The sequence below is a fragment of the Eutrigla gurnardus genome (genome assembly GCF_963514095.1).
Source record: "Eutrigla gurnardus genome assembly, chromosome: 13".
NCBI classification, from domain to species: domain Eukaryota; kingdom Metazoa; phylum Chordata; class Actinopteri; order Perciformes; family Triglidae; genus Eutrigla; species Eutrigla gurnardus.
In genome coordinates, this window is record NC_139936.1 from 13,957,042 (window position 1) to 13,980,383 (window position 23,342).

At 44.8% G+C, this 23,342-nt stretch overlaps 1 protein-coding gene across 1 annotated transcript; it reads right to left on the minus strand.

Moving 5' to 3' along the window:
- Window positions 1-10,740: 10,740 nt before the first annotated feature.
- hic2 (hypermethylated in cancer 2) lies at window positions 10,741-21,351 on the minus strand. Its single transcript, XM_084023895.1, has 2 exons — window positions 21,288-21,351; window positions 10,741-12,558 (listed from the first exon to the last, which is right to left on the minus strand). Exon 2 carries the CDS (start codon window positions 12,502-12,504, stop codon window positions 10,774-10,776), a length of 1,731 nt encoding a protein of 576 aa, XP_083880021.1. The 5' UTR covers window positions 12,505-12,558; window positions 21,288-21,351; the 3' UTR covers window positions 10,741-10,773.
- Between the last annotated feature and the right edge of the window lie 1,991 nt (window positions 21,352-23,342).

A 23,342-nucleotide genomic window follows, 5' to 3' on the forward strand; every position in this document is an offset into this window, starting at 1 on the left:
TTACAGCTTACAGTACTACTCTGTAAATGAACTGGCATTAGCATGCGCTGAAAGGAGCAGAGCCGGGGTTGAAGGGAGCAGGTGAAAATCTCACTTTGAATCATTTCCCCTCCCGGTCCCTGCCATTGTTCCTGTTCTCACACATGGCAGAGGCAGAAAGAAAGGATCCTATTATTCCAGGCCAAGCCTGTTCTCCTCGTTTATCGTTTAAAGAGGGGGAAGAGAGGGGGAATATTCTGATGGAAAGCAGGGCCTCTGTGGCAGCCTAGCAGTTGTGTGCCAGCTGAAAAGACTCCGCCGTGCTGAAGCTGCGGCGGTGCCCACCACCTGCTGAGTGCTTTCACCTTCATCTCTCCCTTCTCTCCCCGTTCTCTTTCTCTGCCTTTCACCATCAAGCGCTCGGTGACTCAGCAGCCCAGGTTCAATTCAGGCTGAGGCCTCATGAAATAAAGAAGAAGAAAAAAAGAAGGGTACAAAAAGAGAAAGAAAAGATTAATTTCTTGAGTGGGAGAGTGGGGGTTAGGGGTGAAAGAAGCAGGCAGATACATAGGTACTGTATATTGTTGTGTATTGAATGAGAGGTCTAAGCTGCACCTGGCTCTGGATCCTGAAGTGATTTTCATCGGCGTCAAAGAAAGGACGCTCTCTTCCAGAAACCCACACAATTTCAGGGGCGCAAGAATCACAAATTACAACTTTAGGTTTGTACATCTAACGCGAGCGCCTACTTTGGCCTCGTCTCGTTGTTGCCATACCTGCAACACAGGCCTTGGACCTCCTCCCCACGCTCCGCCAACAGACCCACTGAATTTAAGATCAGGTATTGATGCTGAGTGTACTCAGCCCCCATCAATATTGATGGGTTATTGATGAAGGAGTGAGTGAATCCTTGAACCGCACCATCATGACACCAGTACTGTCAGGGTAACATCTGTGTGCAAAGAAATAACGAGATGGTGCTAAAGCAATGTGCTGTATATATATATATATATATATATACATGAATATACTCTCTCTCTCACACACACACACACACACACACACACACACACACACACACACACACACACACGTGTGTACACCAACACGGCAAAAAGAAAATCAATGAGATCCCACACAAATGGAGATATATACATTGCCTGCAGCGTTGCACTTTTGTGCCAAGACACGTGTCTTCCCAGTGGGATGGGATGCTCTGCACTCCTCCCTGAGGAAAAAAAAAAAGAGAGAAAGAGGAGGGCATGGTTAACCATGGACAGAGGGAAGGGCCCCACAGGCAGAGGCAGGGAGATGAAAAGATGCAACTATGAAGTAGAGGCAAAGCGTTGGATCCCAGGATGAACAGGACAGAGCTTCATATCAGAGGGGATTGTGAACATCTCTCTCCATGGCTGCAGCATCTCGTAAAGGCTGTACAACCTGGAGCTTTCAGGCATTAATTCAGCATGTTGTTAATAATTGATGTGCATCAACACGGAAAATGTATGCATATATGCAGAATGTATACATTTCACTTGTTGGTTGTTGTTTTAAACAAGCTGGTTCATAGACAGCTGGTATATCTTTCCTCTGTCTTTAAACTTTGCACCAATAGAAGACTCACTCACTGCCAACAATCTTTTCTTTTCTTTTTTTTTACTTGACAACTACAGACTGCTACGTTTGGTGGTGAAACTGCACTCGTCTCTTAAACCTCTAGCATCTCGCCATCTTTATAAAATAATGTTTTGCCAAACATTGCTCAAACCCACGGAACATCAACATTTCACTTGGAGAAAGCATCAAATCGCTTCACTGAAGTGCTGGAATACGCTGAATGTGTGCTAATGAGGAGAGAAACATGCAGTTTTGATCAATTCAAGGAAAATTAAATATAAAAAATCAGAACTTTAAAAAGGAATAGTTTGATGTTCTCAGACACGCGATTATTTGCTTCCTTGCAGAGAGTGAGATGAGAATAGAGGTTATTGATCTCCTCATATAATAGTCAGCAGTAAAGCAAATGAGCGCATTTCCAAAAGTGTCAAACTACACCATATGCGGAGCCAGTGACCAAGACAAGACAAGAGGCCTCCTGCTTAATATCAGCATGTAGACAAGGAGGTCGTCTGGCGTTGGAGATAAAGGTGGGTGTGGGTCGTCTGTAAGTGTACCACTTATAACAGACGCTGTCCATCTCCATCGCCCACCATGGGCAGGCCAGGCATCTCTCATCCACATTCCTCAGATAATAGAGGGCCATCCCAGACGAGCAGAGGCAAGCCTGGGCCCACCTGGGCAGACCCTGGTAAATTCCTCTCATGCTCGCAGACCCACTGGGATAAGAAGAGCTGGGAAGTGGGGGGCACTTTTAGGAATTCCTCTCTTTGCCAGATAAAAATCGAAAGCAGCGTTTGAATCCGCTGAGCCCCTGTGCTTGTTCCAAAACAGCACTCAACATGAATGACCCCGAGCAGGCAAACATGCACTCCAGATCTTTGCTGTGTCCAGCCCCGAACGCTCTCACTATTGTGTTTAATTGCCGCTGATGTTAGGAGAGAGAGAGAGCGAGAGGGGCTCGGGTGGGGGGAGGGCAGGGTAGGGCCGACACCAGGGCCATTGTTTCTCAGCGACCCCCTATTCAGGGTCATTTAGCATGTGACACCTCTAGGGGCACAGTGCATTACCAATGGCATAGAAGAGCAATAAATGTGCCAGCTCCTGACACCCTGACCTGAGCCAGGATTGTGGGAAATAAGGCAGGAGAGATGAGGGGGAAGGAAGGTGGATGGCAGAGGGAGTAAGCCTTTGCCTCAATATTAGCGAGAAGAAGGCAGAAGAAACACACAATGGATGTGAGACAATGACCGACATGAAGCAAAACAGGCGGCTGAAGGAGTCCATCTGCATATCTGAGGAGGGCGTGTGCACTAGTACGAGTGATCTGTGTAAGTGTGTGTTTACTGTAAGTGATGGAAAGGTCAGCAGCCCACAGCCCATTGGCATTCCTGCCTGGGCAGCAAAAGGCAAGAAGGCTGGAAACCGACAGAGTGTTTACCACAGCTGGGTCAGTTCCAACTACACAAGGTGGAGACTAAAAACAATTAGGTGAAGCCCAACAGGTTCACCTTTCAGGAGATTTTTAGACTTTTTATTTCATTTCCCATTTTGAAAAATGTAGTTTTTGCTGACTGTTAGATACGATTGATACCCTTCTAATGGAGTGATGCAGGATTGAGCACTAAAAACCCAGAAGAAGTCAGCATTTGTGAAGCCCCGTTCAATGTTTTTTTTTTTTTATGATTTCTCGATGTATGACTTGTATAAAAGGTCAGTGGTTTAAACAAGCTGAAGAGATTTTAACATTTCTATATAAAGTACATTAATAAATACCCCTCTCTGGAGTCTTGAAGTATTTACCTGCCTTACTGAACAGAACATGTAAGTATCATAAACGTTTGTTTGCCACAGAGCTTTTTTCCCCAGCAATAACCCCAAATCCAACGGAAAAATCCCATTGGCTTTTTGTCCAGGGTGGTGCTGTGCTAATTTCCGGGATCGAGAGTTCTATATCTTGAATGCGTCACTGGGCTGACGAGTCCATAGACGACCGCTGCCAACCGTGTGCCGTCTCACTCGTTCTGCAAAGCCGGGGTGCTATCGTAACGCACAAACCGCTGCAAACAAAGTTTGAAGGCCCTAAACACTTCAGATTGGTAATACTGTTCACCTGGTAGCAAACATCAATCAATAAGCTAATCATATGTGACAGCTGGTGTAAACGAAGGCTAAGCTTCATTACTTTGATTAATCTTCTTTTTTTTAAAAAGCATGTCCTGCAACATGCCGTTTCAGCACACTTGTGACCACTGGCAGGCAGTGCAGTCCCCATGTTGCATGTTTGGTATGTTTTAAGATTTTAAGACTTTTCATTTACCACATTACACTTTTTAAAGGTGTTTGAGACGGGACCACAAGCAATCGAGGTGGTAAATAGCATTAATAAATAAAGTTGCCTCTAAAATCTAGAGGTAACTTATGCAGAGGATTGAAAGTCAGTTTCACTTCATGGCTGCTCAGTGGCAAACAGTTAAATGTGAGAAAACAAAAAAGTGCTCATGACGCCACGTGTCAAACAGGAAGAGCAGTGGCCTCCAGTTGACCCTGGTCAACGGCTACTAAAAGACTCTCGGTGGGAAGCTCCATTACAACACATCAAGTTAAGAATACAGAGTAGAGTCAAGTGTTATTTTGTCCACACAGTCTTCCTCACTTCAGGGCTCCCTGTGCATGTTGGCCTTATATCTATCGTCTATGAAGAAAACGGTCACCTGGATTCCACTTTAACAGGAAACATGTGAGCGGTTTGCGAGGGGAGACATCAGATGTCATCTAAAAACAGGATCACAACAGCAGACGTGCTCTCAAGAGGGGAAACACAGAAGCACAGAAAACAGTCAAACATTCTTGGTTTTCAATCAAGCTTTTAATGAAAAGATCATAAAATAACAGTTTATTTTTTCCTCACTGCTGTACATTAAGACTGCAAAAAGGTTGTGAGTGCTGAGGTCAGCTGTATTACACTTTTATGACACTTTGAGTTTGCGAGCCCCATCGCCATGCGGCGACGGCTCTGACCTGAATACGAGCTCTCTGAGGAGTGGAGATAAATAGAGAGCCCAACCTGGGTGCTGCCAAAAGCCACGAAAACAAAAAAACAAAAAAGGGTCACAGAGTCTCACCTTAAATACTGTGTGTGTGTGTGTGTGTGTGTGTGTGTGTGTGTGTGTGTGTGTGTGTGTGTGTGTGTGTGTGTGTGTGTGTGTGTGTGTGTGTGTGTGTGTGTGTGTGGGAAGTCTAGACGGTGGCATCTGTGTTTGCATGGGTGGAGGTTTATGCGCATACATGCCAGCAAAAAAAAAAAAAAAAAAAAAGCACCTGGGTGTGTACACCTCTGCATGTTAAGTGTGTTTGCCAAGGGGGAGGGCTTCTCTGCCATTAATTATTCATCAGCAAAGACCATAACATGTCCATTCCAGAGCCTCTCAGCCTACAGATCCTGATACATTATTGAGAGGATGTTCCTGAAGAAAACAGACTAGAGGAAGCACCCTTCATGGGCAGCTACGCTAATCAACTCTTCAAGTACTTTTTTTTTTTTTTTTAAATCAGCAGCTTAAATCATGTCTTTCCATTAATGTAGTGCACATCAAAGTGACATGGTGCCTTTGTAAAGAAAAAAGAAAAGAAAAAAACAGATGTGAATTAAATGGTTAAATGTGGAAATATGCTGCTACAAAACTCCATTCTTGAAAAAGTATATTTTGGTTACAGATGGACGGCAAAAAAAAAAAAGAAGGAAAAAAAAAAAGTATAAATGCTGAGATGTGATGGCAAGATAGCACAGTTCTGTAAACACTGACAGTTTTGAGGTAATTTGGTGTTTTCTGGGGGTTTCTACTGCACAACTTCACTGGGGGTGCAGTAAAACACTAATGTTAAATGTAAAAACGCAGCCAGGATAAAGTCGCCTGTGCAGTAACAGATTACAGAGGGTCAAAGGGCTAAAGCGGGGGTCAGGTGTATCCGAGATAAAGCAAGGGACAATAAAGCTTAGAAATGCTTTAGTGGCACTGGAGGCCATTTTAAAACTCGCTTTGGTTCAGTCTGCCGAGGTAAGAAGGAGCTATCTCCATAATAACTGGACAGACCAGCCCCTCTACAATACAAAATGTCTGGAGAGGATGGCGATACAACAATAATACCAAGAAATGAGATGGAAACGTGTAATGCTGAGAGCCGAGTGCAGTCTCGGTTTGCGTTTCCTGCTTTGTACATCCATCGTTAAAGCTTTTGTAACACTGCATAATGATATGATAATTCAACAAACGCACAGGAACAATGATGAGGTAAGAGGAGAAAGACCAAAAAGAGTAAACCTTCAGTTAAATGGGAACTGATATGAGGGCGCCCCGGTCTTCCCAGAGGCTTTGAAAAAACATACAAAGTGCACTTAGTAAAGCTATCTCACCCAACGTTTCTAAAATCCTCCGATGCAGAACTAACAGACACACGGCTTGTAGAAGAGAAGGAAGTGGCGAGTGGTTTAAGACAAGAAATGTAACAATAGTCATAAGAACACTACCGTTCAGCGGAGAGTATGTGCATGTTTCTGCTGTGTGAATGTATTTAAAAAAAATAAAAATAAATAAAATTGCAGCAGAATGGCAACACCCAGGGAGAGCAAGCTTGAGAAGATACAGTAGCCTCCGTTCTGCACAGGCAGGTCACAGCGTCCTGCCCGCGTCCACAGACACACACGAGGGGTTAAAGTTCAACTCCCCTGACGTGCAGTCTTTCAGTGAGAACACACGGCCCCCCCAAAAAAAGAACACCCATAGTGAATCACATGAAATAAAAAACAAAGAAAAAAAAAACAACCTACAGACTGTCAGGTTAACTGAGAAAGAAGATATTAAATGCCATAGACCATTTTGTTTGAGTTGGAACAAAAAAAAGAAAATCAGTTGTCCCACAAAAATAAAAAAGGCCAAAAAATAAAAAAGGCCAACTTCACAGATTGTGGTTAATGGCTACCTTTTGTGTCTCATTTTTGATTCTCAGCTTGAAATCCTCAAAACGAAAAAAAAACAAAAAAAAAAAAGAAGGGGGTCCTGCATCCACCTCAGTCTCACACACTGAGCAAATTCTTTGCAGAGGTGAGGGCAGGACCGGAAATAAATACATTCATCACTGACAATAGACATTTGATAAAAAAAATGAGAACACTGTTAAGTGTTTGCACCAACTTTGTATGAGGCTTGGCCAGCCAGAGGTCTGTGCTGCTTTTTTTTTTTTTTTTTTTTTTAAACCCACAGAACACATACGGCTAAGAAAATGAAAAAGTTTCAAAGCATCATAAAAAGCAGAAAATAAAAAATGACAAGAACATTCACAGTTAAGACTACCAGATCACCCCGTTTACATTCAGGGAACACATGTAAAAGCTACATTCTCCAGGTAGGTTTCAAGAATCGCCAGCATAAGAGATGTACCATGTCACTAAAAACAACCCCAACCATTCAAGCATCACACACCCGCTCCTACACGCAACGACACCCAAGCAGCAGAGGTAGTCCTCAAGTGCATTTTGGGTAAACAGAGACACAACATTGAGCTAAAAGACTACAATGCCTTTTGATTAATATGTCATGGACGCACTGCCCCCCCATTTCTGCGGTCCCATCTGATGACAGGCCAGAGGGCAGGGGGGACTGGGGCGCAGGGTCACCCTAAAGCCAGCTGGCAGAGAAGGGAGGGGGGAGGGGGGTGCCCCTAAACCACACAACCCCTCCCCTTAATTGAATATGCAGCAGTTCACCCCTGGTTCGACGCTATGCTTTTGTTTGGCAGCAACCTCTGTGGAAAAGCATCTTTTAAAAAAAAAAAAAAACAACACACACACAAACATCACCTCTGACTGGCCGAGCCTCGACTGAGGTCTGTAAAACTGTAAAAGTTTATGTAAACAATGAGATAAATACATATGTTTCTTTTTAGAGCCACACATGGTTCCATAATCATTCAAATGTGCTTTGGTTTAAAAAATAGTTTGTGGATTTGGGTATGAGCTTTTTCTTCTTCTTAGTTCTTTGTACAACTTTGCAACTATTTCTGAACATACCGTGTTACCAACTAAAATGTAGATTTGTTTTCGAGCTGCCTCGCCTTTGTAAAGGCTCTTTGTGTTAGTTGAAAAAGTACCCCCCTGTTTGTCTTAAATATGAAACTAGTGTTTTTGCTTTTTTCCCCATGATTAAAATACAGAGAAATCGATACAATACTATGTCTTACAAATGTAGCTGAGAGTCTGCATTCACAGATGCAGAACAATCCCTGAAGTATTTGAATAGTAGTAGTACTAGTAGTAGTAGTAATAGTAGTAGTATGGTCACAGTTTGGAGTTCATAGTTTTTTTTTTTTTTTTTTCTTTTTGTTTTGTTTTTCTTTCGTTATGTCAAACAAGCAAGCATTCAAATGCAGCTGCAAAGTCTTTTTTGCAGAGATGGCTAGAGATCTTGATGTACAAAAACACCCTTTGCATTACAGACATAATGCTGTACTGCAGTTAAGTGCTGACAAGTACAATAACGTTTGAAGGCAATGCATTGTGGACTCCCTCTTAAGCTAGGAGAGGTCACAAGCAACAGTGGATCAGGCGATAAATAACATGTTTGTGGTTGGGGAAGTGGGGTAGTGTGAAAAAAAAAAGAAAAAAGATTCATCGATGTACCATGCAATCACTAAAACAGCAACTGCTTAACAGCAAGACACCAAAACATCCAACATAACCAAGTAACAACTCTGGGAGTCCAGGACGCAGGTACCTTAAAACGGTAGTGATGTTTGTGTAACTGTAGCTGCATCCCTATGATAACAAACATTTCACAGACAATAACATGAGGACGAAAGAGGAATAATAAAAAAAAGAAAAGAAAATCAAGAAGACAGTTTAACCAACGTAATAGAGGAATGCCTATACCAAAAACTTGTAGTGAAGGTTCATGCTCCACAGTGTGACTGTTAAGAGTGGATACACTGGACAGGTTTCAGTGAAACCGAGACAAAAAAAAAAAAGGGGGGGGGGGGGGGGGGGGGGGGGGGGGTGCTCCCAACTTGTGGTTGCTTGTGATGAGGTAAAGCTTTGGAGGTTTATAAATAACTTAAAATCATTCTATGATATAATGGAATATAAATCAGAAACAAAAGGATGCCGCAGGAGACTAATGAGTTGTCCAACTGTCCAGTGCATCTCTGCTTCTCCCTTCTTACAAGTTTTCAAAAGTCTGGCTCAAAAAAACAAAAACAAAAAAAAACTAACGAGCAACTTGACTTCACATAATAATTCTGATTATAATTCCTATCTTTTTTTTCTTTTTCATTTTTTGGTCTGGTCTGAACTGAACACATACCATGTCATCAAGTCCTGTTTTTTTTAAAGTCAGGGAATATAAAGTGATAAGGACTCTGGATATAAACAAAAAGAAACCCAAAAAAGAAACATGCTCAGGGAACATGTTTTCTTTCTTTTTTTGAAACTTTACCATTTCCATTAGGTGGCAAAGTTTAAATTATACCAGCCCACCAATCAGCACAAGCTTTCCTAGCAAACCACAAGAACCTTCCTCAGTTTCAGAGTCATTGGCCAAAGCTCTGTCAAAAGGAGTGGATTTCTTTGTCTGGACCTAGAATATAATTCATAATTTGTTTTGTACAGCAAAAGGAAATCAAACGTGAAATAATTTAGTATGCTATATATCTTAAGTACATCTTTTTTTTTTTAAACTTTGGTTATGAACTTGTCTAGCAATGTTAGTTAGCTCTGTTCTCCTCAACATTCATAAGATCTTTGGAACACTCTACATCTACACTAACTAACCACTATTTGCTCCAGGCAGGAAGCTACAGTACACTTTGAGGTGGGGGCCACACTGAGCAGGGCGCCCAAAAAGCTATATTTGACAAGTAAAAAATAAACAGCTAAAAACAATATGTGTAAAACCTATGAGCATTAAAAACCTGTGTTGAGAGATGGGCAGGTTAAAGCATTAGGTGAAAAGTTACCATAATCTACACACTTTTTACAATTAATTACATATGAACCTTTCAACTAATCAACATAGAGTTCGTAAGAGTAATCAGAGGTAGCGAGGTCACAAGCCTATATAAATAGACTTTTCTTTTTTTTTCTGAGGGGAGGAAAGCTATACAGACGAAAAAATAAAACATACCCACTGAACATCCCTCTCCTTACTCCCATTAAACTACCTGCCCAACCCAACCCCCCCCCCCCCCCCCCCCCACCCCAACCCAAAACCCCCCTCCCCCTCCACAAGAAAAATCCCAAGACTTTCCAGTTTAAACATTCACTGAAACATTACAAGTTCTTTAAGTAAATCAAGTACCTCAAGGGGTTCATCTTTCCATCCAGGATTCACTCCCGGGAGCACTAGCAGGCAAAAACATTGAAAATCTGCTCTATATATTACTGTGAACAGCTATAGAGAAAGGACTTTTAGCATTGATGGTCTGTAAAACTAAATCCAAATGTCATCCTCGCCATTTCTTTCAGGACTTTCAGTTAAAGCATGGAGATGGTCCCAAACCCAGTTAAACCCCTCCTCTTACATACGGATCCCCATCACCAACATAACAAAAGGATATAAAGCTGTCAGGGTTTTGCGGAATTATTGCCAGTTATTGTTTGCACGGGTTTTTTGGTCAAAATAGCACTGGAGTACAGAGGGGACTCTCGAGTTGAATCAGTTTGAAGGACAATCTGGAAAAACTCAATGCTCAAAAAGGTAGAAGAGAGAAAGGCTGCTGATGGGGTATGGGGTGAGGAGGCTTGACGTTATATATCAGTAGCCACATTCACATTTGACAGACTTTGCAATGCGGACCAGAAGTCATGCCACTCCACCATGGCTTTGTGACTTTGGCGAGAGACAGGAGTTATTGTCTCTCTTGATCTCCTGAGAGGTGACCCGACGTCGGTTGACATAAATGATAACACGATCCTTGCATCAACAAGTTCCCACCATCACCAAGAGCCCACTGTGGCTACCAGCTGTATCATTCACTGAGCTGGGGCGACGTAAACTGGAATTTGTATGAAGAACTATGAGTGCCTGCGTGCGAACGGTGTACATGTGCGTTTCTTTGCTGTTGAGATGAAGAGAAAAAAAAGAGAGATTTTTTTCTATTCCCAGAGTTCTTTGGCTTGATGCGTTTCTAAGAGGGTGAGGTGTGCATTCTCAGGTGACTGATGAGGTTGCGCTGCTGGGTAAACTTCCCCCCGCATAGCTGGCATTCGTACGGCTTCTCCCCGGAGTGGACACGCATGTGCTCCGTCAGGCGGTACTGGCGTGTGAAGCGCATGCCACACTCCTCACATGCAAACGGCTTGAGGCCAAGGTGGCTGCGCATGTGGCGTGTCATGGTGCCCCTCTGGGTGAACATTTTGCCGCAGATGTTGCAGGGGAAAGGCCTGGTCAGCCAATGGCTCTTTTCGTGTTGCCTCAGTGTTGCCGGGTCTTTGTAGCTCTTACTGCAGACTGTACACTTGAACGGACGCGCTTCGGAGCCAAAGCTGGAGGGACCCACAGCAGCAGAGAGGTCCTCTGCCTCCTCCTCGTCTTCCTCTTTCACAAAGGTCCCGCCCTCCTCTTTGATGTAGAGCTCATCCTCATTGTGCGTCTCCACATGAGCATTGAGCTGCTCCGAACTGGGGAAGCCCTTACCACAGGGAATGCACACGTAGAGGTTGTCTCCGAATGCTGGTTCAAAACCTTCCTGCCGGTACACGTAGTTGGCGCTCTGGTGTCCCCCTCCTGTTCCACCTCCACCTCCACCTCCTGCGCTCTCCCCATCACTTTGCCCACTCTCATCGGTGTGGTCCTGCCCATTCTCTCCTCCTTCTTCCTCGTCTTTACACTGGAAGGACTGGTCAGAGGACCGGCTATCTTTAGGACCCACAATCACCCCATTGACCAGGGGCCTGTCGTGATCTTCAGACTTCAACCCTGACGCCTCTCTCTTAGGCCATTCGTTCTTGCGAGCACCCTGCCGGGATTTCTTCTGGGGCGGGGGGCCATCAAGCTGGTTTGGGGTTTCCTCTGAGGCTTTAGAGGAGGAGTTGAGATCCATGTTCTCTGAGCCACAGTTGTCTACACCTGGTAGGGTGGTGGAGGAGTCATCCAGTGAGGCACTGTTGGTTGTAGATACTGAGGCAGATTGAGGGGACTCTTGGGAGTTGCTGTGTGGGCTGAGGGCATCGGTGGCAGTGCCCGCAGAGGGGGGGCTCTTCTTGGACAGGTCCAGTCCAAGGTCTGGCTCCCCAGCACTTCCTCCACTGCTGAGGTTACCGTTAATGCTGCCATTCCCCCCGTTGCCGTTCCTCGAGCTGCCGACAAACATTTCGTCATCTGATAGCTTGTCCCGAAGGCCTTCGTCTGGCTGTTGCTGGTCGGCATCGGAAGGGGTCGGAGGATAGTGGTTTTTGGAGCCAGCGGGGGTAGAAGTGGAAAGGCGCTGGTTGTTGAGGCGTAAGCGGCTTATGGGACCTGGAGTGGAGGGTTTACCTGGCAGGGGTTTCCCACCACTGCGCTTGAGCTTCTTTCTGCACAGAGCAGCGAGGTCATGGAGCTGGAGGTAGCTGGCTGCGGTTAAGAGGGAACTGAAGTTCTGTTCACTGCTCTGGTCCGACGAGGATAGGAGCTTCCCAGTGTAGATGAAGTCCAGGACTTGTCTGAATACAGAGGGGTTAACCATCTCTGTGTCGAGGTTAATGAGGTTATCGTGGAGGACCAAAGATTTGAAGTAGATGCTGCTCGCCGCCAGGATGTTCTTGTGGGCGCGGAAGAGCGCGTTCTCCACCACGATGATAACATCACACAGGAAGCCCTTGGCTCTCTGCTGGTTGAGTTGCAGCAGCAGTTGTTTGGCATGATTTGGCAGTTCCATTTCCACCTTCCTTCTTTCTCTCTCTCTCTCTTCCTACACGAGCGCCACCTGAAGCTGAAAGACAAAGGATGAAAAAGGTGGTTAGCTTTACATTTTAGACAAGAAGAATTACAACAATAGCACGAAAGGTGACAGGGTAACTCCATGCTTTAGTAGATTTAAAATGTAATACAGGTATGGGGGGAAATGGTTACAGTTACAGTGCAGTTACAGTGCTTGCATGTCTGACACATCTAACAATTAAACTCCCACCGCGACCATGAGCTCTCACCGGGAAATTAGTAAACCGTCAGCACAGTGTGCCAAATAATCAAACAGCAGCTGAGAAACTGGAACCCTCCCTTCCTCTCAACTTCCTTTTTAAACAAATTGCCACCCTACATGGATCAAGTTCTGATACACATTGCCACTGTTCTGGCACAAAAGCCAAAATGGGTGGAGAAGAAGAACGGCTAAAGTAGCTACTTTTATAACAAGGTGCCTCCCCTCGGCTTCTCTTCCCTATCTCTGTGGAGTGTCTCTAGTTTTTGAGGCCTCTTTGCAAACTCTGCTCACTCTAGCCTCCATTAGGTCATGGTAATGTCAGCCCTCCCCTATTGTCTGGGGGTGGGGGTCGATGCCACAGCAGAGCCGGGGGGAGGGATTAGGCGACACCTGAGCAGGTAAAACTACACAGGAGCTAGGGCAGAGGGGGGGGGGGGGGGGAGGGAGGGTGTGGCTCAAAGACGAGGACAGCAACACCTGATCCGTCAGAGAGGCCCTCATTTATGGAATAATTAGGACAGATGAATCTCATTCGGTGTTAAACTTCATTGTGATTGCCTATTACATTCCACAGTGCTCCATTTCTGGTCCGACCCTTAAAACATACATTTTGCATAAGTAATGTACTGAAAGGTGTGATGTAACAGCAGTAGTGTGCTTTGGTTGCAGTAATAGGTTCTGTCCATGGCTTGTGTTTAATGCGTTTAAAGCCACTGGGTATGCTAGAGAAAATGGACACATCTTTAACGCCCCTGATCACAGGAGGGTATACTGTATTAAAGGAGATTATGCAGTAATGCAGAGAAATGCTTAACTCGAGCTGTAAATACATCTGGAAAATGCGCCATTTCAGTGCCAGCCTAGAGATTTGCTGAAAGTCGCGTTTCATAATATGCAGCAGGAAAAAGGGAGCGGTTCGTAAACTCGGCTAGAGTGGGTGTCGTGCCTGAATGCAAAGACACACGACTGAGCTCTGTTTCTGAAAACCCCCTCTAGAATAGCGCTTCACCTGGAGGCTAAAATACACAAATGTAACAGGCCGAAGCTCATTGAAAAGCAGCCTGTAAACAATACTGACGAATGTCTACAAACAGAGAACAACTGTAAAGGATAATGAACGTATACCATCGCCACAAATTTAGTCGTCAGCTCCTTGAATTTAGCAAGCTTGTTTTTGGCTATGCTTCCTCAAGGAGCGTGACATTTCTAGCATAGTTAAGACACGCTGCATCACAACATTCTCAAACAAAGCCGCGAATCCAGCGGCCAAGGCCCTACAGCTAATCACCACACAGACTGGGGGAATAACTGGCATAAGAGCTGCCGCTGAAGAAGGTGACGGGGGAATTTGCGAAAACACACTCTCACTAGCAGCAAAAGATAATTCATTACGTCAGACACAGAAAAAACAAGGTGAAAACTGTAAACTGCAGATGGCCGGCTGATGTATCAAAGCGGGCTCTGTTAGCAGTCAGGTTAGCTGATACAATCAGCTGGAGTGATCATTACTCTCCAGGTCCAGGCCTGGGCTTGCCTCCTCTGCTTTGACACTTCTACTTCTACCCTCCCCCGTCTTTCCTCTGCACCTCTTCTCTCCCCCTCCTACCCTCACCAGCCTCTCACCGGGCATGCAGACCGCATCGAAGGAACAGTTTGCCGTCCCCGTCCGTGAATTATAATGAGCCAACCTGGAATACGCAACCCAGATCTGCAGTTAATCGCAGAATTTGCTACAAGGGTGTGTGGCACCCAACCCTGCAGGCGGTAATGGAGAAGAGGGCTGCTAGACAAAGAAGGGCCTCTGCTATGATGCCAGCCAGGAAGCCATATATCAGTCTCTCTCAAAGTACACACACACACACACACACACACACACACACTTACACATACACACACCTCTGCAGGCTTTATGGGGGGATTCAAGAAGCTTTTCCAGCAGGCCGACATAAAAAGGGGGCTGGGCTGAGAGACGAGAAGCCAGCTCAGGAGGGAAGAAAAAAAAAAGAGCCCTCCCCCACACCCTTCTCTTCTCATCCCTCGTTCTCACTCTCTCTCTCCTCCCCTCACTCCTCCCCCATCACCCACACCCACACAGCTACCCCCCCACCCCACCCGTGCCTCCAGTGCTGTGCTGTGCCGGCTGGATTCCAGGGAGCTGCTAATGGATTACGGCTGATCTATATGCAGCTAGGGTGGGACACGTGTAGGCCCAGCTCCCTTTCCAATGGTGCTGCCCAGGACAGCAGGCTTAATACCACAGGAGACAAATAGACCTGCACCATCGTGGCAGCTCTATCCGCGAGTGCACGGCACTCCTGGCAGTTTCTGTTCATCTACAACAGTCAACGATGTTTCAAGTATGCAGGATGACTAGTTCATATGTATAATGTTACGTAGTTGGCGTGCGGGATTTCCTGCAGAATAGGATCCATGTATTTTTTACGCCTTCTGCGAAGGCTGGCAGGGAGGTTGAGAGATGGCAAAATAGCTGGTCGGGAAGGCCATGAGAAACAATACCGTCTCAGACCAAATATGGCACCACATACCAACCACAGACAGCTCCGAGCTTGGCCTGCATGCCAGGGAAGACGTTGCCCTTCAAGCACAGCCACAGGATCGCCTTACCTTCCCTGCTGCAGTATTAACCTTTTCAAACAAACTGCAGCTTAATGACAGAGGGGGGAAACTTAATTTTCTTTAAAAACAGCACCACCCTACTGCTTAGCCTAAACCTCGACTTGCTTCAGGTGCCTGCTGATGAGGATGAGCAGACAGGGATGTTTACATAGAGTTGACAGTCCCAGACAGGATAACATATCCGTGTGTTGATCCGTGAGGACCCAAAACCTGCAGCATCAAAGTACCAAATTCAACTGGTTACACCAGTGATCTGGATGATGTGGTTGAACTTCATTTGTTTCCTGCCCGTCATTGCACCCACCCCTTCCCAAGGAGTTTATGGATTAAACATTGAGCTAGTAAACCTTTCAAAGTCAGCGTTCATGCGGCGACGGTGACGGAGAGCAGTGGGCTGTGGCACTAATCTCCTGAACAGAGGGCAGAGAGCCAGGAGAGAGGGCAGAGGTGAGGCAAAGTCCTGTGGCGCAACAACAAAACACACCCTACTACTGTGAAAGGTCATCCGCCAAACAATCAATGGAAAACAAGACAGAAGATGACTTTAAAAACATATTCAACCTTATAGGCTTATCCGTCACGGTGGTTCCTTTAAAAATTAGTCATGACTTTGTAGACGGTCACATTGTGTAGAAGAGACGGATGTACAGGTGAAGACTGTTTGGAGCGGACAGTGTACGCAAGCAAAAAGGCCTCCCTTAGTGTGTGCACTCACAGAGACCGTGCACTTAAATACACACACACACACACACGCACACACACACACACACACACACACACACACACACACACACACACACACACACACACACACACACACACACACACACACACACACACACACACACACACACACACACACACACACACACACACACACACACACACACACACACACACACACACACACACACACACACACACACACCCAGAGAGTATGCTAGTGGGCAGAGGGAGTGGGGGAGGGGTTAGGGGGATGGTACAAAGCCAGTTTGAAACACAAACACAGAGCAACCACCTCTGAGTCATTTCAACATGGCTGACGCTGCTGCATGGGTAAGGTTGATCCATGCAGGACTTGTGGGTATTGCAATTATCAGAGTTTCAGCTCTCCAAGTGAGCGAAAGGCCAGCTCACAACACACTGAAGAAAAAATTGAACCTGCTGTTCCTTTCCCCCCCCCCCTGGCTTCCTACTGTACATGTTCCTTTACACCTGTGTTATATCTGCTGCATTAAAAGGAGACGCCACAGACTTATTTCTAATGGTTTGGTCATAATTGAAATTCAATTCAATGCAATGCTGGTTATAATCTATTCTGAAAGCTGCAGTGGAGGCATCCTGCTGTACATAAAAGCTCAAAAACATTAAGACAAAAAGGAACAGCAGATCTGTGGATCTCTAGAGACTTTGTTGTATACAAACAAACAGGTGAATGACTAGTGCTGCATGGTTGAAGGGCAAAGTATGTGAATTCCCTACCGCAGTCTTAGTAGAACCCTTCCAAATAAGACTGGCTTATTGTCAGGTGGTTGGGCCATGTTACAGACAAACGAGTCCTGCCCAGGGTGCAGTGGCATGAAAGGAGCCCTGTCCCTTGCATCACAGGGGGGGGGCCCCAGAGGTTGCTGCCGAGTACATGCCCCATACATACACACCAGAGCTGCGCAGCAAACACGTGTCCACAATGCAACCTGTAATCAAACTCGTAGACCAATTTCTGCATCATTTTGTGCAATTTTCTACAGAAAATGGACATCTAAATAACACCTTTTTATATTTCAGGATGTTCAAGCAGCAGGGCGTCCACACCGGTGAAAATCATTTGAAATAATTTACTGGGGATTTCTGTCAAACGGTTTTCCCAACATCGCAATAGGTCATGCATTAATTCCTTTTGTGGTGTGCATGTCAACCACGGGTAATATAAGACACTGAAGCCATGGCCAGGCCTCGAAGCAATAGCAGGTACGCTCTCTTCATCTCTTGTGTGCAAAAATAGCACACCTAACCCTCCCACCACATTTATTGTTGTGAAGGTTGCTGGGTGTAGTTTCCTAACCAGGTCACAAACCCATGCCTTTTACATGAAAGACTGTGGGATGCTCCCATTTAAGAATCTTTATGTATGGGCAATGCAATGTCATAGTTACATAGATACAATAAATTACAAAAGATGGGCCCACAGGCCAGAATGCTGTATTTAAGGATGTCTACAGGTATGGGAATATCTGCAGGTAGGAAGTCATGTGCATAAAGCTGAAAATATAATGCGAGAAGACAAAAGTTCTGTACCAAAGAGATGTAATGTTTTCTTAAAATGTTCATTCCCTGGTACTGTTTTGTTGGATTTATAATGGCTTTGGAGGTTTCACTTTGTGACTGTTAATACACTTGGATATAATGGGCTATTTATGAGAAAGGGTCAACTAAATGCATTTAAATGACATATTTAATGCAATTAAGTGTGCAGAGGTTAATCTGAATTAATCCTTAGCAACTGTAACTGACAAGAACCATGAAGCAAGAGCATAAAGGGAGCAGGTTGAATTCACTGCACATGCCTTGATGAAAACGTTTTTTGGGCTTTAACCTCCGCAATGTTTGGTAACAAAATTAATAAATGACTTAATAACTAAATAAGAACAAAGCAATAGACATTGAAAGAACTAAAAACTATGGTTTGACGTACAGATGACACATTTGCCTTTTTGTTAATGACTATGAATGTGTGTTATAGAGGAGATTTGTGAGACTGAGATTAACAAATGTATTTAACTCAACCCTACTACTAATACGGTGACTACTACACTCTCTCTCTGTTCATGCATGTGTGCGTCTGTCTTCTCCGTGCTGTATTGTATTTCGTTGGCTCTGTTGCTGCATCCAAATCAAATAAAAAGAGAGAAAGGAACACTGAGGTTAAGCCAGCAACACTGGCGAGCACTTGTCCCCCACAGACTCCGTATCCAAACGTGTACCCTCGCCAAAAAGTGAAGCAATCAACCACTTCATTCACAAGTCAGCATATGATTGGTATGATAAAGTGACCTCTGTCTTGGGAGAATGAACTTTGTTGATGAGATAACCCACAACCCCCCACCCCCTCCCCACAACGCACCCATATGACCTGGAGCCCAATGCTTCGGCTAAGGACAGAGGGCATGTTGGGTAAGGAGAGTTCCTGTATGGTCCAAGGTTTTACAGAGCTGCCACCCCCTCCTCCTCCTGCCTTTAAACACTGCATAACCTCCTGGCTATCAGCACTACATTCCACAGACTGTTTCTTCTTCTTCTTAAAGAACAACAACAACCCTGCCCCGAGGTGCTTCAGCCACTGCACAAACCAAACTGCCCTCGAAGAGGCGGATCCATATAGATACGACAGCGGGGCGCAATCTATAAGTCCTCGCCTAACATGTCAGCAGAACATATAGCCTAAGTAGCCTTACTGCATTGTGCTGCCCACACACGCCACTGTAAGCCACAACGCACATAGCATACTGTGCCTTAAGAAGGGAAGGGACAAGGAGGGTGAGGTCCAACATCATGAGGATCATGTGGCACACACACACACACACACACACATCAATGAAACTAGTCACACTGATCAGTTGACTTGGTCATTTGAATGGTCTAAATGAACATGTGTTTGACAGTTATTGCCAAATGTTTCTACTTATAATGTATATTTGACAACTGCAAATACACAAGAGTAGTTGGTTCCTTCATGAAACTTTTTTGTAAACATTTCCTTCTCACTTCTGTTCAGCAGGGATACCAGCTTGCTAATGATCTGTGGCATAGCCTAAAAGAAATAAATTAAAAAAGCAAACATTCTCAGTGATATTCTTGACTCCTCCTCCTCCTCTTTTAAATGCAACGCAGCATTCTCACTCACACAAGATCCGAATATCTGTACAAGACATGACAAGAGACATCGGGTCACATGAGCACCGTCAGCCTTCAAAGCTTATTTCTGTTACAGATGCGTCATTGTCATCTAAACACTTAAAGGCATTACAGCCAGGAGCCCCGTTCCAACTTAACAGGCTACATCGTGTTGAATGACGTCAATTAAAGTGTAAAATGTATTTGGATGCACCTCGACATGCCTCCTAAAGCTTTTAACAGTTTGGTTGAAAAGGACAATTCAGTGAAAAGTGAAGGCAGTTCAACTGCTCACTCCGACATGCATTTCTGGGTGGGTGTAACCGGCGAAAAAGAGTACACTCCTATAACCTCCACATTATATAGGCTACAACACCCTGCAACCCTAGCACAACATAGATGGATTGATTTTTGTATTATACTAGTTTGGACAAAACTTCCTCAAGACAAAGAGTCTAGAAATATCTCAGCATCTATAAAAAAAAAATGTTTAAAAAAAAAAAAAAGAGAGAAATGTTCCATTTTTCAAAATCAATCTACATAGTTTGCGCCAACAACTCCCCTGGACACAGTTCACTTTGTGTGAGAAGACAATCTAAACATAAAAAACATAAAAATAGACAGGACAGCAACACATTTAATAGCAAAAATGAGAGAGAAAGTTGTCAGGCATCAAGTGTGATCTGTTGAAATGAAGCAAAATGAAGCAAAACTACGGTGGGGGTTTTTTCTTTTACAGAACCAAACATTTGGTTGTACAAGGGAACCCACATTACTGACATTCCTGCACCTTATTATCTCCATGCCCCTTGGTACTTTAACAACACTAACCACCTGAGGAGCAGAGCTGCCTTTGCACCTGAGCACATAAATTCGCTTTTATCACTTAACCATGTGATTTGTTGTTTTGAATTACTGCCCAACAATCATACATTCAATATACACGCGTGGCGTTTGTTTGTTTTTATTCGTTGTTGTTGTTGTTGTTGCAGAATAATTAATTAACACCCGGAAATCAATATCAACGCAGCGGTTTTGGGGGGGGGGGACAATGTAACATTAAACCCACACTGTAGCCGATCAGAAAAACGGTCGATAGCAGCAGCAGCCCACCTTTAAAGACATATACACAATACCCCTGCATCGATAGCATGCGATTCTCGTTTGCACAGCAGCTGCGTCTACATTGTGCTACGTCTTACATGCAGGCTGATCGGGGCTTAATTAGCCGAAACCGATGTAGTTCCGCCTCCATCTAAACAACAGCAGGTTAGCCTTCATCACACGTATCGGCTGTTAAACATCTTTATGATTATCGGGGACGATTGCGTAAAATCCGCAGAATGAGCCCCCGTTTATTTTCTTTTTCCTTTTTTAAAAAACCAACACATTAAGCTCAAGTTACCAATTGAGAAGCACAAAAAGTCATGTTGTGATTACACGAGATGGATCCATTTAAATACAACATTCGGCTCATTAGCCTTCGTTTTGATCCATTGAACGTGTTCGATTGTGAAATTAAAACGGGAGAAAACAAGGTTAAGAGTGGAAACATTTCGGTGGAACCCTTTTTTTCTTCCCCACTGTCGCCGAATATGCTTTGCCAGCCTGGTGAAATATTTGGTAGCACACTCGTCCCGTGGGGGCATCTCTTGTAAGCACACGACGCCAAAATAAACGCCACACACACACACATTCGCGACGCGTATATTTGCGGTTTCGGAGCAGGAGCCGTCATTAAATACAGCATATAATGTAAGGATTCTCAGCTTGCCAGGCAGGCTGGTACAGCCCGAATATGCACCAGCGGAGCCCTTTTTTTTGTTGGCACGCCGTGGAAAAAAACACCACCGTAACGCAGAAAAAGCCTTGCGATCGTTGCAGCAGGAGGGAGGAGGAGAAAAAACACCGAACCGATGAAAACAGACGCGAAAGGAGCCCGGTGGCGCGTTCACAATCCACCTTAAAGAAAAAGCATTGACTTGAATTACCTTATTACATCGGTAGGATCGTTCTCAAGCGTTCTTTACCATCCTCTTGCTCATCTCACAGCCTTCGGGACGCCATGTTGCAAGCTTATGACGTTAGGCTTCCTCACCCCTGACCCACATTTGAATAGGAACCAGCCCAGAGTGCAGCAGAGAAAACAGCCCACTGTGGGAGGGTTTGGCCACTTTCTCAGCCCCGGGACCCCTGGCAACTTTACCTGCGAGATGACAGAGAGAGGGAGAGGGGGGGCGAGAGAGAGAGAGAGAGAGAGATAGAGAGGGAGGGATATGTCCACACTGGTTTTAGGCCTTCTCCTCTCAGCAGCAGCACGACTCAGCCGCGGTCCTGCGCTGCTGTATGCAGGTCTACGCTGCAAAAAATGTCCGCCTTGGACAAGTTGTTTTGTGTTCATGTATAGGCCCGCTTCTCCGATTTGAATATGAATGACGAAACAAACAATATGTTTTTATTTATGAGGGGGTTGAGGAGCGAAACCCGCATGTTTCCGGTGCAGATTCACTAAAAAGACAATAAAAGAGCGAATGGGCTGTGAATTGAGATAACCGTGTTGATCAACTGAGGTTTCTTTTATGATGGAGAAATGTTCCAATCAGGTTACAGTCTCTTTCCAAGCTTTTCCTACCGATACACTGTGTTTTTTCTTCTGCAAACACGAAACTATTTCAATATGCAATTATGAACGCGTGTAGTGTGATCACCATAAAAAAAAAACAGCACGGGATTCATAGAGAGAGCGAGAGATGGTTCTGGTTCAAAAATTGGGCACCAGATGTGCGGAAGTGTGACGGTCCGTCGACTCCTCCCCTCTGCCCGGAGGACCCAAAGAGCTGCCCTGGGCCAATAGAAACCAGGACCCATAATGGGTTTCACCTACACGGTCGCATAGCGAGATTACTTTAATGATGCCATTTGGCCGTTGCTGCCGATAATGACTCTCCTTTCCCTGCAAGGTGTTGGAGGGACACATCGATCCGGATGGTGCATCAGTTAAATCCTCCGTGCTTTATGTTTATGGTTCACATTCCGGCGATGTTGAAGTCATGGCGCTGTGCCAAAGCGCTCTGCTGACACGCTGCGGTTGCCGCTGGTAGTGCACCCTCCGTAGGGGGGAGCGCGGCACACCGAATTGCATAATCATAGTGCTGAGACGCACTGCGTGTGTTTCTTTATTATGTATTATCAGTTGCTCGCTCTAAGTTCTCAACGGAAGACAATAATGGTAATCATGATAATCCTCATAAAGATATTCAACATTTAATATGAACTTATACATGAACTCAGTGAATAACATTTATTTCCCCTTATGTCAAATTTCAATGTCAATTTAATGGAGTTGTCAAGAACACCAACTACCAGTCTCTGGAAAGATGGTGGATGTAGTAATAATACATTCATCGACACACTGTTCTTTGCGAATTTCATATTTAATAGTTTGCAACGAGGGATCGCAAAATAAAGAATGACCACCATTAGAATACACATCACAATTCCTGAAAGTAATTATAAAAGCGGACACAGTTAAGTTTCAATTGTTGATGGCCTTTACATTTTATTTATTGAAATATAATGTAAAAAAAAAAACACTCAAAAAGGAAGAGTGGTCTTCCTTCGGATTCTTTGTGGGGCAACATTTCTCAGATATTGTGACCAAACATCTGAAATTCGTTCGTTGGGACTTGGGAACAACCGGGTGTGCAAACAGTCGTGAGTTCAAGATGAAACATTTCCCAACGTGCGCCATGAAACCCAAAGCGTCAGAACGTGTCCTCGGTGCAGCTAACGCGATTTATTTAGTTATGTTGGCCATGGATTTTAAAACAATGTTGACTCTGACATCCATCCAACTAACCAACTAAGCTGCGGAGACTGCGTGTGTGTGTGTGTGCGAGTGTGTGTGTGCGTCGTAGGGCCACGTCGGTGCAGGATCAATGAGGACAGAGGTCTAGAGATGAGAGGGAAACGAGGGACTACAGCAGAGTCATAAAACGTGTCTGAACTCGACCCCACCACTTACATGACTAACCATTTTCTGCAGC

Bases quoted from the DNA above. Each gene is read 5' to 3' on its own strand.
- hic2 (XM_084023895.1), bottom strand. From the start codon at position 12,504: ATGGAACTGCCAAATCATGCCAAACAACTGCTGCTGCAACTCAACCAG.